Here is a 15,765-nt window from a genome sequence, read left to right as displayed (position 1 = left end):
ATATATACATATATATATATATATTTATTATTATTATTTTTTTTTTCTTATGCTCTTTTGAGAACAAAAATTAGTAGGGCACAACACACTGGAAGTTTGAGTTCTTTATAAAGACTGATTCCTTCCAATGTCCCCAGTATAATTTGCTGACAGAAATTTTGAATAGAGAAGAAACAATTAGAATTCTATATGTATTTTATTTGTGATCATTTCCTCTTATTTATACAGTAGATTACAATTGGCAATTTTTATATTTGCAAACTACTAATCACATTGGAAATGAAAAATGATAATGTACAACCTCTGCACATTTATTTGCAATCCCATGGTTTTCAAATTGGAAATTAATACCTTCATTATTTTTCAGATTGTAGGATAAGTTTTTTTAATTCCTAATTTTGAGGTGTTCTTCGGGAATGTGGAGCTCTATAGTCTTTTGGTTAGGATGTCAGACAACTGCTTGTTTTTTTAACATATGAGATACATATTAGTTCACTTTCTAATTTTAATTTGATAAAATTTGAATTTATTTCTATATGTTTGATGTTGTTATATTTGATTGAATTTTTTTTATATTAATGGTTGATTTGTTGCCATAATATTAATTCAGAGCATTTTCTCATTTTATTTCTATGTCATGCAGGATAAATTTCATCCATAATAATTTGCAAACCCATTTGTCCATTTTATGGAATTTAGATTTGATGGTAGATTTGGTGATTAGCTGCTTTTTATATCTCAAATTAATCAGATTCTCAACTAGGAAAGCACAACTAGTCGTAGACCTTTTATTCATAAGACGTATTGCCCAATAATTATCAATTTATGCTTCTAAAATGAGCCTTTTATTTCTTTGAATAAGATTCCTGACATGGGGGTGTGGTTTCTTTCCCAGGTGGAAAGGGGGAGCGACATCTACCCCTAAATGAATGGGAGGACCGAATTGGACCTGATTCCAATTTCCCACACATGTGGGACTGGCTCCCCTTTGTTTCTTTAGTCATTCATTTGATTTAGAAATAGGATTATTTTATGTTGATTTATTATAAATCGCTGCCATAGTTATTGTATTGGACTTTTTTTTTTTTTTTGGCTTTATGTATTATGTATTGGTTATATAGTGGAGGTTATCTCCTCTAATTTTTCCTCATCTAGGAGTGCTGCATCCAGTTCTCTTTTAGGTGGTGTGATCATAACTTGATCAAGAATGTGTGGCAGGCCTTTCTCAACATCGTACATGCCATACCTACCTACCAAGATTATTTCTTTGTTATTTTTCTTCCCCAAATAGCAGTTGCCGCCATATTATTTTCCCCAATATCTTTTATTTTTTCAAATTTGACTATTTGGTTTGCTTTCATTCTGCAACTTTTAATTATTTCTAAATCCAATCTAGAAACTCTAGATAAGTGTCATTTGGTATTAGAGTGCCACTTAAATCCCTAGATTTATTTTTTCAAAAATACTAGCCCTAACCCTCATAACCTAATTCATCCAGCTACACAAATACTCAACCTTCACCCAAATATCCACCTTCTCTCATCTTGGCTCAGCCTAAAATCCCCACTTTTACTTTAGTTGAACCCTAGTTGAGGAGATTCACCATGCCACTGTTGACCGTCAAAGTATTAAAAAGAGAAGAAAAAAATGAATTTAAATATATAACTACTCCCACCATCCTCATGCGGTTTAGAAATCCTTTCGCGCACTCGCTCTCGTTTTCATCGAGAGAAACCCGAAACTCCCCATTCTTTTTTGAAATTGGAAATCCTTCTTCTTGTACTACATACTGCAATCAAAGCCCCGCTCTTTTCTCTCGATCGCAGCCTTCTCACGATCCCTTCCGCAACCTCTCCCCATGTTAGTGTGATGTAGAAGCTAAAGAAGAGCTGCGACATGATCACAGTGCACAAAAATGTCTGACATTCCCATCTTTCTCTATTCATACAACAGCTTACTGAAACCTTCCCTATTCACCCAGCCACACACGAAGCTAAAAACAACGGGAATGCAACATGCAAAGACTTACAAAATTCTCACAGTAAGGGACGATCACCCTACAATTTCACTGCATTGTTCCTTCCTTCTCTATTCCGCACGACATCAACCCCATCCCTATCATCTTTTCCCCTTGTGACCGAAATACATGCGATAAAATTTTTGGAAGAGCAACGACGGATTGCAGCGAACAAAGTTCTCCTAAATTCTCATCTTTTTTCCTCTTCCGATGCAGCTGCACTCGAAGCTTTTCCCAATTTCTCCTCCCCGTGTAGCCTGATTCCTCTTCGCCCAAGTCACACGGTCTCGCCTCCCTCCCGCACGTACAACACCACAAATCCTCGCTCCTTCCTGCTCAAATCAAAGGCCAGGCAGATTGTTCTTCCCTCTGCTTTTGCTTTCCCTTCGTTCACATGATCAGAGCCGCAAAGCCTTCCTATTTGAACTCCTATACTCCTCAATTTCGTATAAGCGATGGATGGCTGGCAGGAAAGCAGGTATGGGGGCTGGCGGCAAGGGGAATAGCAAGTTGGAGGGCTGGCTGCAGGGAAACAGAATGCTAGGATGGTTTGGCGGCAGGTAAACAGCAGGTTGGATAGTTCGGCCGCATGGAAATATCGGATGGGGAGGTTCAGTGGCAAGGGAAGCAGGTAGATGGGCGGTTGGTGGCACTGGAAAGTAGGTAGGAAGGTAGAAAGGGGCGCAGTAAGCAAAGGAGGGAAGGTCACACACCACTGCGGGATGAGTTACAGCCATAGTAACTTCTCGCCGTAGGATACAGCTCTAGGAGCGGAAAAGGAAGGCTGATGGTTGCCCTGACCAAAATCTGAAAGCAGGAACTGCCCTAAAACATGACAAAGAACATATATATAGACTTAGGGTGAAGAGGAGCTGGCCTCGCTCCAAGTAGGAGGGAATCCCATGCTTGGAATGACAGGTCCTAGGCGTTTGTGGCAGGTGCTGTGTGGCTGGGGCGAGGACACCCCACACCAGTTTGATTATGGAAATTTAAATAATCAGTAAATTTTGATATAGATGACTTTTTTTTCTTAAGAAAAAGGATTTCGTATTGCTGAAGTAGGTGTCTAGTGGTGCTATTTAGAGGTGGTGGGAGGCGTAGTTCAGGCAGGGAACTTTGCAATCCTACATATAGCCAAATTGGCTGCTAGTATTGCTTGCCAATAAATTTAATTGTTCAGCCTAGGCCTTGATTTTTTTTTTACAAAGCTAAGGAAAAACCTTTTTCCATGGGTTCAGGAAGTTTTGGCACTAAAAATTATTTTTGTTGAGCTTTAATAATTGAACCTTGGCGAATTAAATGTTTCAATTAGAGGTGATTCAATGACTGCAACGATTTATAAAGAAATCTGTTGATATGAACAGATATTTGTTTTATTGCATTTACTCTAAAATGCAATTCTCGCCATCATCTTCCCTGATTATGCCTGCTTAGTCTACGGTTGGGAACCCCTTTTTTAACGGGCAGTAAGGTGGAAAGGCAGTAAACATTGCATTTCTAAATGGCCTGACTTGTAGCGTGGATGCTGTACTTTGTACTTTAGTTTAACAGGATATTTGTGCGTATCTGATATATTTCTTTTTTAATTCTGTAGGTTATTGATCTTTTGTTAAAAAAGAAAATTGTTTTGCGAGAACGAAGGGTCAGCTTATCAGAGTTTCATAGTGCAGATGAGGTAAGATTGGCTTTATTTATTTATTTATTATTATTTGGTTGTTGTATTTAATTCTTTAGCCATCCATGCTGGTATTTTAGCTTAGTATGAAGCCTAGCTGAAATTTTTGATGCAGCTTTTAGTGTTATATTGAATAACCTTTTACATGGCATATGAAGCCATTTGTCAAAAAATATAGTTATATAGTTGAATTAATTATGTTTATAATTCATAAATTCTCAACCATTTTGGAAAAGAACAAAGCATTAGTTACCATTTAACAAATCATAGGTTTCAAAACATTTGCTATAATTTTGACGATTTTTTTTAATTTAAAATATAGAATGGCTGGTCAGAGGTTATGATTACGAACTTCTAAATATAAAGAGAAGAGTTTTTAAGATAATCAATGTCAGAACTATAGATTTTGCATTAATCTTCACATTTACATTTTGATTTTTAAATCTAAGTAGGCAATATATATGAAATATGAAAAAAAAAATTTCTTTTTTTATTGATTTTCCGTATATTTTAGTGATCATACTTCACAAGCGCTGGTAATTTTTAAACATCGCTCACATGAAAATTTATCTTTATAAAAGTGTGTTAGATTGATCTTTATCCTCTTATGAGGGGATGGTTTTTCTTCCAAATGTTTCTTTACACCTAATGTTCTCTTAATCAGGCCTTGCTGGCTATTTAATTGAATTTCATAAATGTTTATAAGGATTTAGCCATTCATCAAATGTGTAAGAAATGAGTATGGTTGTTTGTATGTGGAAGAGCGCATTTTTTATCTTAGTTATGATGAAAATATTGTAATGATTTAGGGCATGTTTGGGGTAGTTGAAGCTTATTTGCATCCATATAGCTAACACATAAGGACTGTTGATTTAGCTACTATCATTTAATAATATCATGAAACACCATGTGCAAATAAAATTGGAGAAAAAAATACAAAATATAATGATGAAAAATAAAAACTCAAATAAGCATTAACCGTGTCTCACTAAAATCATAAAAATCCAAAGCAGCATGGACAACCGTTCATCGAAAGAAAATATAAAATGTCAAACTAGAATAAAATGAAATTAAAAGGTTCCTCAAGTGTCACTGTTCACATGAAAATAACGTAAATAATGCAACCTATAATTTGGAGCCATTGTCATGAAAAACTCTCTGCGGGTCGGGTCTTCAAGAAACTTCATAGAGAACAAATACATGTCATAAATTTTTCGAGTTGCCTCCCTAATTCAAATAACCCGTTGAATGGACGTTGCTTGTGATGGGTTAGAGTCATTGGTGCATGAAACCACCAACTGTGAAATCTGACTTCTAATGAAAGTTGCACCCTTTTTTTTTTCTTTTTCTCAACCCTATGGATTCAACTTCATTGGAATCAACTGTTTGTTCAACATCTAAGTTTTCAGCGATGCCACCAAACCCTGCTTCACTAAGGGTTCATGTATTATTGTTCGTTGTTACAACACCACCAAACATACGATTTAACTTCTCCTCCAGCTTAGGATTGATGCCACTGTAATTAAATTTCTTCACAGTTGACACCACCTACAAAGTCATCAGATATGTTGATGCATCTGAAAATATTGAAAATTTGATAAAAGCGGTGGACGTTTCATAAATGCTCACCTCCAATCTCTCTGTCCCCCATCCCTCCGAAACATCAATTGTTCGCTTTATTGGATCTCAACCCAAGCCCGTGGATCATCGCTTCATTTCTTTTCAGATTTTTCAATTTTTTTTAAGTTAATCCGTTTTCTTTTTTAATTGCATTCTATCATACTCTTTGTTTGTACTTTCCTTAAACTTTTTAATAATATTTTGTCAATCATCTTTATTGAAATATATTCTTGGTCTATTTTTCAATTTGATCTCTTTAAGGCAAATGTCGCAAAATATTATTTTTTGTATTTTTATCCCACATAACAGATGAATCGGCTCATTTTGTCTTAACCATTATATTGGTAGCATGAAAATAACTAATCAATATAAATATTTGCCATAAATAATATTCAACATAACTAAATAGAAATAGTAATGACATCAACAACACTCCACTTGAAACATTGCTATCAGCAATTCAAGCACTTTCTTTTAGCCAATTTTCAAATTCTCACTCAAACATCAAAAGTAAATATAAATCTTCATCCCATATTTTTCATTTTTAACAAATTCACAATGATTCGATTGTGGAAAGCGTAAATTCATTAGTTTTTGGTGCTATGTATGTAATTTACCAAAACATTGCTATCTACAAATCATGCATGGTCTTTCATCCATTTTTCAAATTCTCACTTAAACTTCGAAGATAATGATAAAACCCCATATTATATTTTTCGTTTGAAGCAATTGCATACAAAACACCCAAAACATTACTATCAACAAATCAAGCACCCTCTTTCAGCCATTTTTTTAATTTTCACTCAAAAATCAAAGGTAAGGAAAAAATCCCATCCCATATTTTTCATTTGACGCAATTACATGCAGGGCACCGAAACATTGTTATCTACAAATCAAGCACACTCTTTCATCCATTTTTCAAATTCTCACTCAAACATTGAAGGAAATGATAAAACCCTATGCCATATTTTTTATTTGAAGCAATTATATACAGGGCACCCGAAACATTGCTATCAACAAATCAAGCACATTCTTTCAGCCTTTTTTCAAATTCTCACGCAAATATCAAAGGTAAAGATAAAACCTCATCCCATATTTTTTTTATATGAGTCAATTACATACAGGGCACCTGAAACATTGTCATCAACCAAGAAAGCACCCTCTTTCAGTCATTTCTCAAATTCTCACTCAAACATCAAAGATAAAGATAAAACCCCATTCCATATTTTTCTTTTTTATCACATTCACAATGGTTTGATCATGGCAAGTGTAACTGCATTGGTTTTGGGTGCCCTATCTGTAATTTACCCAAAAAAATTGCAAAATCCAAATAATACCGGAACTATAGGGGAAATAGTGAAAACACAAAAGTAAGCTTTCATTAATAATTAAATAAGGTTACAGCATGACCCGAACAGAAAATAACGACACAAATACAAAACGACACAAGCAAACACTCCTAAATGTATTATAATGGGTGGTGCAGATTGGCGAGGTGGGTTGGGATGGCTAGCGGGGGTGGTGACAGTGACAAAATGCTGGTGGAAGTGAGGGGAAAGGTGTGGAACCGTAGGGACAACAAGTGAGAAGGATTTTAGGTGGTCAGCAATGGTTGTGGAGTGGATGGGAGGAGCTTAATTGGAGTAAGGAAGGCGGGGCAGCAGTAATAACCAGTAGGAAGGGGTTACGGTGGGAGAGTTTGGCAGCTAGGGAGAGGGAAGGAGAAGGTTTGGAAAAGGTAAAAAACGAAAAGAAACAATCACCGTCTCGGAGAAGAAACAACCTAAGTTTTAACTCCTCAGATAAAGCCCACAAAGGGGAAAGAGGCTCCACACAAAAGATTAGAAATTGACACTCAAAGTTGACTCTCTACACACAGGGGACGACAATTTATAGGAGTGGGGAAGGCAAGAAGAACTCGGAAAGTACTTTTGGGGTGCGGTAATCTCGAGACACATCATCCTGGATCGCAATAGCTCGGGATTCCGCTCTGCTTTGTGCATTCGCCTTTGTGGGATTCATTCCGCAGTCACGCGAGGCTTCACGCCTCATCCTGTCGTCACGGGATTTCTCCTAGGGACGCAGGTTGATCCCCGCAATATTCTGCGTCTGAATCGGGTGCTATTCTGCCCCGGAACCGGGCGTTATTTTAGCACCCGAAACTGGGCTCTCTTTCAACGTCCATAACACTGAATTCGTAATCATAAAGAGAAATCCACAAATCACAAATTCCAAATTCTCACTTCAAACCTCAAATGAGAAAGCCACAAATCGTAAAGAGAAAGTCATTCCATCGAAAATTAATAGATGATACTGTGGGAGTACAAATAGCATAGTAAACAGACAAAGCTGGAGATCAAAGGGAAGAGGGAGAGGAGAGAGGTTCCACCAGAGAGAGGCGCAAGAGAGAGACACAAGAGAGAGTTGTTACCTAGAGCAAAAGAAACGAGAGGGAGGGGAGCGGTCACGGGACGGATGGCAGTAGGGTAATAAAATCGCGAAGAAATGTGGGTCATGGGGTCAAATGCTTCATCAGGCATTTTCAAAACGCACCGCACCAAAAAAGGTGCCCTGCCCCAAATGGGCCCTTAAATGGGAGGTAATTGACATTTTCCTTCAATTTATATGAGGAGAGTGGTCATTGTCTCATTTAATTCAATTTTATAGCATTCACGTGTGAGATTAAACCTCCTATTTTTTAAAAAATAAAAATAGTATCATGCATGATTTTAATAACAACTATTATCGTTTATTAAGCAATCAAATTCATTAAAATTATCTCAATGAATGGTTCGGATTGTAAGAGAAGATAATTTTAGTTTTAGCGTGATATTCTAGTCGTTTGGAACTAAATACATTGATCGTTGATGTTCTAACTTATAACTGATGTTTTGATTGTTGAAATCCATGGGTAAAACTAGAACTTTAGCTAGGCTCTTAATATGTCACTTTCTTTTCTATGTGCTTGATGAATGGTATTTTTTAAAAATTTTGATGAAACTAGATTAACAATTAATTCTTATGTTTTTAATTACAATTAATGCGGTGATCCTGATTTCAAATGCTATTTAAAGAAACTAGCAAAAAATTAGTCAACAGTAGAATGACCATCCTCCTTTTAAGGGAAAAGCCCTTTCTTTTTAAATAATTATAAACTTCATTTTTTTGTTCCTTTTTTTATCTGAATGTTTTCTCATTGGATTATATAGACTACTCAACAAGTTAATTGTGATTTTTGTTTTGTAGATACTTTCAATTGGTTTGGAATCAACTTTATGCATTATTATAATAATGTTTACAAAGTATACAAATGGATTTAAATTATAAAATCATCATCCTCATTAGTTTTATACCAACTATTTTTCTCATTTTCTAATTAATCTTATTGAGTGCTAATTGTGGGTTTAAACCTTTTCATGGCAAATCATTTTCAAATTCTTCTATCCATGATAACAGGTTTACTCCTTCCTGATTCTCTGACGTTTTTTTTATTAACCCATTTAGTGGATGCATTTTCTACCCTTCATATGTCCAAATCAATTTAGGTTTTTTTTAATTACAGTATTTTTGATAGATGTGAATCCCATTGTTCCTCTAATATTATATTCCTAATTTTGCCACTCAATCATCTTAGCATTCTAATGTCAGCCATGATCAACTAAGTTATCAATTATTATTATCATTATTATTATTATTATTATTATTATTATTATTTTTATTTTTATTATTATTATTATTTTCAAACACTCAAATCTATATAGATTCACTGACATAATTGTAGTTTTATAAAATTTATTTTTAGGTCTAAATGTAAGCTTCTTGTAGCATAATATTCTTGGGTGTTCTTTGTTGAAATATTAGAACTTGACAGTCTTTCTTATTTTTGGTTTTTGAATCTCTTGTTGTTGGTAAGTTGCATTTCTATTTCCTATTTTCAATATGGGGATTTTTTTGGCCCCTATTTATCTTGTAATGTTTCCTATGGAATAAAAACGGAAAGTTTATTGTTTCCTGATTCCAGAAACTTCGTTAATGTAGAGCTAGGGTTCACACACTAGAGGAGGCAATGTGAGGATGCTCCTAAACTGGTTATCCCGAAGCGTTCGAAGACGCCATCGAACTGTTCGAAGATGTGAATCAAGATCGCAATTGAGGCATTTGAAGGTGCGATTGTGAGGCCTGTAACCTAGTGCTCCCGAAGACGCGATTGTGAGGATTTGTGCGAAACGGGAGCTTATTGAAGTCAGCTCGTAAAATTTTGCCCGTAATCGTTGCTCAGGCATTTTTTTCCACTAATCATCTTTTTTCTCTGATGATGAGAATCTTGGCGTCCTCTTTCTCTGATTCTGATAATGTTAGTGATGATGAGCATAGTCCGAAAAAATTCTACCTCCTCTATCAGTTCCAGTAATGTCAAAACCACTTTGCTTCACTGACATGAGGCATCTTATTTACTTGGACCGGTTCGATCTCGGGTTATTGATGGATTGCCGACCCTCTAATCTTGGGAGTGCTGCCTTTTTTTAATGAAGGGTCCACTTCTAGTTAAATAGGAAATATACTCTCTTTTGTTAGTGTTTAGGGTTCAGTTTTTTCTGTGATTTGCAACGGGGAAGCTATTGGCATTTCCTTCTCTCTCTATGGTTATATCCTAGATTTCTAAGAGGTGCTCCGGCTTTACCTTGGTCTCCAGGTGATGTTTATACTTCCTATACATTTCCCGCATCGCTCTGACTTCCCCTTCATTGTTGGCCTGATGTCGCTGCCTAAAAAACAAAAAGTTTACTTTTTTCTATGTCCATTCTATTTATGCAGCCCAGGGGCAACAACTGGCTTGTTGTCCTCCCCTTCCAGTTTGCTAGCCGCCTCCTTTTTCATCACCCTGGAAGTCCAAACCCTATAACCCTATAACCCTATCGGGCACCACCTACACTAATATGTAGACTTCACCACATGGGAGCAATATCACCACATGGGTTTAAACTGTTGATCAAAAGAAAGTAGGAGCAATATCATTATGAAAAAAATGTTCGATTTGATCAACAGTTTAAACCCATGTATTGTTTTGACGTTTTTATGATTTTCCCTTAGTATTAGTATTTTCAAGTTATGATCAAATTGCGTTTTTTTTTTTTTTTTTTATTTTTTTTTTTTTTTTTCTTTTTTTTTTTTTTGCCGTTCCATGTGATAGAAGAATACTAGAATATGTACTGCACTTGTGGTACATTACCCGATCTTACAAAAATTTCCATTGAGCATTCAATTCTTGCTATCCTATTTTAGGGTCATGAAGAAAATAGTGTGAACTAGATTTTTCTTATGGTTACTTCTGTTTCTTCCATAGAATTCAAAAGTTTTGGTTTTTTTGTAGCATAAAAAATTCTTTTAATTATTTAATTTTATTTTCAGGTTTGGACTACTGGAACGATGGGAGAACTTACACCAGTGAGTTGCTTAATTTTAATATTGTAAAATAGTTATTTTACTTTTAAGTAATATTTCATGCTTTCCTATGATATGTGAAAGCTCTAGTTTTGAATGTAGTTATCTCTTGCACTATCATACAGAGCAAAGTTCCATTTACTCTTTTTTTTTATTGTTGGAAGAAGTTCTCATAAAGTTGTCATTTTAAAGGGTTTACATTTGTCTTAGCTCTATAATTTTGGCAAATTTGAAAATTATTGAAATGTTCTAGTTCTAAAGGTAGTTATCTCATATAAAACCAATTATTTCTTATATTTTTCCCTATCTGCTATTGGAGGGTGGCACCCAAATTTCAAGGAACCTCATAAAGTACGGCACATTTAAAAAATATTTTAAATTTTATATCTCTTGGAATTCAATCGAAATACTTTTATAAAATTTTGCACGTTGAATTGATCAATTAGATATAAAAAATCATTTAAGAATTGTTAACGGATTGAGAGATATAAAATTGGGAAGTTTTAAATTTTATTAACTTAATTGCTCATTATTCTAAGTCATCCCTTAGTCTCCGGTACATGCACTGTTCCCCACCCTCTCACGCCTTTGTTCGGTCGAATTAGGAGACCTGAGCTTCGATTTCCTCTCCCTCACCCGAATTTCCCCTCTCTCATGATCCCCCTCCCCCTGTTCGATCTCGCTGTCTGGAATTCTCACGAGAAGAAACTCGTTACCCTGCACTGTAGCAGGCGGAAATGAGCGGTCTACAGAGTGCCGCAGAGCAAGATCTAGGGTTTTTGTTCAATTTCTGTAAGCACAAATTCCTCTCTCATATCAATTCAGACTTTTATTTCTTCCACTTTCATTTTGAAGTTTGTTTCGTTTTTCATGCATTTCTCATTTCCGATAGCCGTCAGAGACATCGAATCGGAAGCTTTGAAAGTAGTTTGCAAGTTTCCATATGAGTTCTAGCACAAAATCCGCGTGGGGAAACTGAAGATTAAGATATTAGGAAGATTTGGAGAGAGAAATAGATAATTTTGGAAAGGTGAATTTGTGCTGAAAAGCTTTTTTAAGGTGTGTTTTGACATTCAATACTTGTTTTTGACATAATCATGTTGGGAGCCTAAATTTTATGAATTTCTATGATGCTACTTATGATCTCTAGGTTGTCTATACGAAGCGGAGAGCTCAAGACAAGTGTGTTTTCACTTGTCGTAGGGCTAATCTGTCAAGTCAGGTAAAATAATTTTGTGATAATTTAAAAAAAATAATCTTCTATATGTTTTCATAATATTTTTAGTTTGACACAGATGCATTTAAAATTTCCTGTTTATTGTAAATGATTATATGCAATTAAAAGTATGAATTTATGTTTACTTCTCTTGCGATACATGTATTGTTATGATCATGCTATGATATATATGACTATGCTTATAATGTTAATTGCTTGCAAATGTTCACTTGTTATTGTTTATGTCTGTGATGTTATGTTTCATGTTTATGATACATGTAATGTCTTATAATTGTTTGATATTAGAATGATGATGTAAATTTCACAATGAATGTTATGGGTAGACTATTATATAAATTTTTGCATATACATTATGCAGGAATATCATATGATATTTATACTTGGACGAAATTTTGGGAGTCGTTAGGATCAGACGGTGACAGAATGTTAGGGAATCATGGGTAGTATATATCGATAAATTATGTTGGGGGAAGCTCAATCTTTATCGATAGTTTATATGACCTTTGGGGCAGGATGACGACCCATGAGAAAAGAACATAGAAATAGTTGACATGACTATAAAAGGACCTCTTTGAAATGACGTTGTTATGAATAAACTTCCTATGAGCATGTTTATGAACATGTTTTTATTATATTTACGATTTAATGCTTATGACCTACATATTAGATTGTAGTCTTGATTTTTATACTTTATGCTCTCTTTTCATGTTTTATAACATATTAGCATGTTATTACTTGTGTGTGTAGACATGTATAGCTTATTACGAGAATGCACGTTTTTTTCTTTTCCGTGTATAAAATCTTATGTTAGCCCTGATTATTTCTCTGAGCTTATTGTTACTCATTTTTCATTGTTGCTCCAAGGTAGAGGCAACGAGCACCTGAGCGAGTAGTCAGGTGTGTATTTATATAGCTTTTGCACGATTGTTTTGAGAGCTTGTACATATGTTTTGAGTACGTACTTTTATTATATTGGATTTAACAATTCTATATAGTTTTCATATTTTGGTTGATATGATTTTCATGCTTCTGAGTATATATATTAATGAAATATGACATGCAATATATCACTTATGTTATGGTGATCTAATTAGATTAATTCATCACCCAATAGGCCCTGATTATCACATATGTTACGACAATCCAATTAGGCTAATTCATCACCCAATAGGCCCTGATTATCACATATATTACGACGATCCAATTAGACTAATTCATCATCCACTATGCCCTGATTATATACATCAGGAAGAGTGTTGGTTAAAGTTTTTCTGACTAAATTGTCAGCCGCTATTGCAACTCAATCGAGTCTTAAAGGGGAGCCAGTTGGGGTGTGTTAAAAAAGTGGTATCGAAGCATGGTTATTGGATGAAATGAATGATGGAAGCGTGTTGCATTTAAAAGAAGTAAGAATGAGATCAAATATGAATTGGTTTATACAAAGCTATAGGTTGAGGAATCTAGGATGGGTAACCCTTACGACTTAAAGGTGTCACGTGTGCACGATAAAATTATTGTATAATAAATTACATGTGAATAATAAATTGTGTCAATACAGATGAACATGTATGGAGATGAATCAGAAAGTACTGAGATTCAATCTTTTTAGCCAATTGCATAGCACAAAGTTAGAGTTAAACCTATTTTGAACAGAAATAAAAATCAGAATAATACAAATACAGACACTAGGACAACTGAGTTATAAGGCATTGTGTAGTTGATACCACAAGTGGTTGACAAAATGACTGTTATTGAGAGATATTCCGCTAGTACAGGGCCCAGAACTGAAATTAGGGCAGAAGTATATTTCAATATTTCAAACCACTTGCATTCAAGGGTGTTAATGAACTTACAATTGTTAGAGATTGGTTATTGAAGGTTGGAAAAATTTTGGATGGTATGATTTGTTCGAGAAACAGAAAAGTGGTACTAACAACTTAAATGCTAGAAGGCGAGGCAGAAAGATAGTGGCAAGCGCAACATAGAGAAAAATTTCATCTGACACCTTTTCCACAGATTCAGTAAGAAGAATTTATTAAACTCTTCAAAGATTGATTCATTTCGCCTTTAGCCAGATTTATACTAAAAGATAAGTTCTTCAATCTAACTCAGTGGTCCAAGACAATTATGCAATATGAGGCAGAATTCACTTATCTTTCCAGATATGCACCTCACTATGTCAGCGCCCAGAAGAAATAGTGTCAGATTTTTATGCAGCCTTAGAGAACAGTTAAGATTGGCTTTAGCTCCATTTGAAATTAGTGATTTCTCCATGCTTGTTGAAAGAGCAAGAATTGAAAATGCGCTAAATTTTTCCAGCAACAATGGCAACATCAGGCAAGCAAGTGAAAAAATTTTAGCAAAAGAAAACACTTCCTAAGCAAAAAATGAAATGAAAAGATAAGCAAAAGCATCCTCAGATAGAGAAGCCAATTTGTGAATGTCTGGAAAAAAATACTTTGGGTAGTGTTTGATTGATTCTGGAAAATGTTACAAATGTGGATAAGCAGGGTATATTCAAATGAATTGTCCACAAGAAAAGAAGAGAGACAACAGATCACAGACAATTCAAGGACCGAAACGGCCTAGAAAGTTTTTGGAAGGCAACCAGCCCAGCAGAACTCAATTTTTGGGAAAGCCTTCAGTGCAAGAAAAGGGTGAAACTTCAGTGCACAGAATTGAACAACCTGTAAAAGTTTGGGTTTTTGCAATTACCCCATAATAACCCAAAGAATTTGAAAAAGTGGTTTCAGGTATGCTCCTAATTCAAGTCCAGCGTAGCACTGTTCTATTGGATTTAGGTGCATCGAATTTCTTAATTTTTGATGAGTTTGCTATCTGTTTATGTGATATTATATATTTTTCTCATGCTCTGTGTTATTATGTCATTGGGAAGTGGACTTCATGCTAACAAAAAATATGTAATGCATGTTCATGTTCATGATAAGAAATTGTCAAAAGAGTTGATTATCATACCAATTCATAACTTTGATGTCATTTTGGGATGGATTAGTTGGTAAATCATTTTGCTACAATTGAATGTTGGAAAAGGCAGATGAAATTAAAATTGTCAAGTGAAAAGTCATTCTATATCTTATGTGATCAAATGCACAATCGTCTTTTATTAGTGCAGTAAAAGTTAAGAAGTATTTGTAAAGTAGTGAACTGGTGTTTTTACCAAATTATAAGTGTTGAATAAATATATACATGAATTGAAAAATATCCCAGCATTTTTGGACAACAGATCACAGACAATTTAGGAACATAGGCACCCCAGAAAATTTTTGGAAGGTAATTAGCCCAACATAACTTAATTTTTGGGAAAACCTTCAATGGAAAGGGTGAAACTTCATAGCACATAATTGAACAACTAATAAAAGACAGAGTTTTTCCAATTACTCCATAAGAAGTCAAAAAATCTAAAAAAGTTGTTACAAGTACGCTCTTAATTTAACATTAACTTAGTACTCTTCTACTAGATTCAGTTGCATCACATATCTTTACTTCCGATGAGTTTGCTATCAGTTTACATGTTGATATTATGCATTTTTCTCATGTTCTATGTGTTATTATGCCCTCGGGAATGGGTTTTATGCCAATAGAAAATGTGTAGTGCATGTTCATGTTCATGGTAAGAAATTGCTAATAAATTTGATTATCATACCAATTCAGACCTTTTATGTCATTTTGGGGATGGACTGGTGTCGGCCGTTTTTTATGTTCAGCTTGACTTTCGTAGAGTTTGAAAAGGTGATGATTTTGGGATTTTAAAAA

The 15,765-nt window shown here is 34.8% G+C and overlaps 1 protein-coding gene across 2 annotated transcripts in view; it reads left to right on the top strand.

Annotated features, from left to right (window-relative positions):
* LOC110030790 (branched-chain-amino-acid aminotransferase-like protein 1) overlaps window positions 1-15,765 on the top strand; it is a 106,518-nt gene that overhangs the window by 67,626 nt on the left and 23,127 nt on the right. The window contains exons 17-18 of one of the 2 annotated variants that reach the window (XM_020733707.1): window positions 3,612-3,692; window positions 10,722-10,757. In XM_020733707.1, coding sequence (XP_020589366.1) covers window positions 3,612-3,692; window positions 10,722-10,757 — 117 coding nt within the window. Of the gene's footprint in view, window positions 1-895; window positions 941-3,611; window positions 3,693-10,721; window positions 10,758-15,765 lie in introns of those variants that run through there. The other variant, XM_020733708.1, reaches the window with a different exon arrangement.

This window comes from Phalaenopsis equestris, unplaced genomic scaffold, assembly GCF_001263595.1.
Source record: "Phalaenopsis equestris unplaced genomic scaffold, ASM126359v1 Scaffold000761, whole genome shotgun sequence".
Lineage (NCBI taxonomy): Eukaryota > Viridiplantae > Streptophyta > Magnoliopsida > Asparagales > Orchidaceae > Phalaenopsis > Phalaenopsis equestris.
The sequence above is the reverse complement of the archived record's forward strand: the minus strand, read 5'-3'. Positions and strand labels throughout refer to the sequence as shown.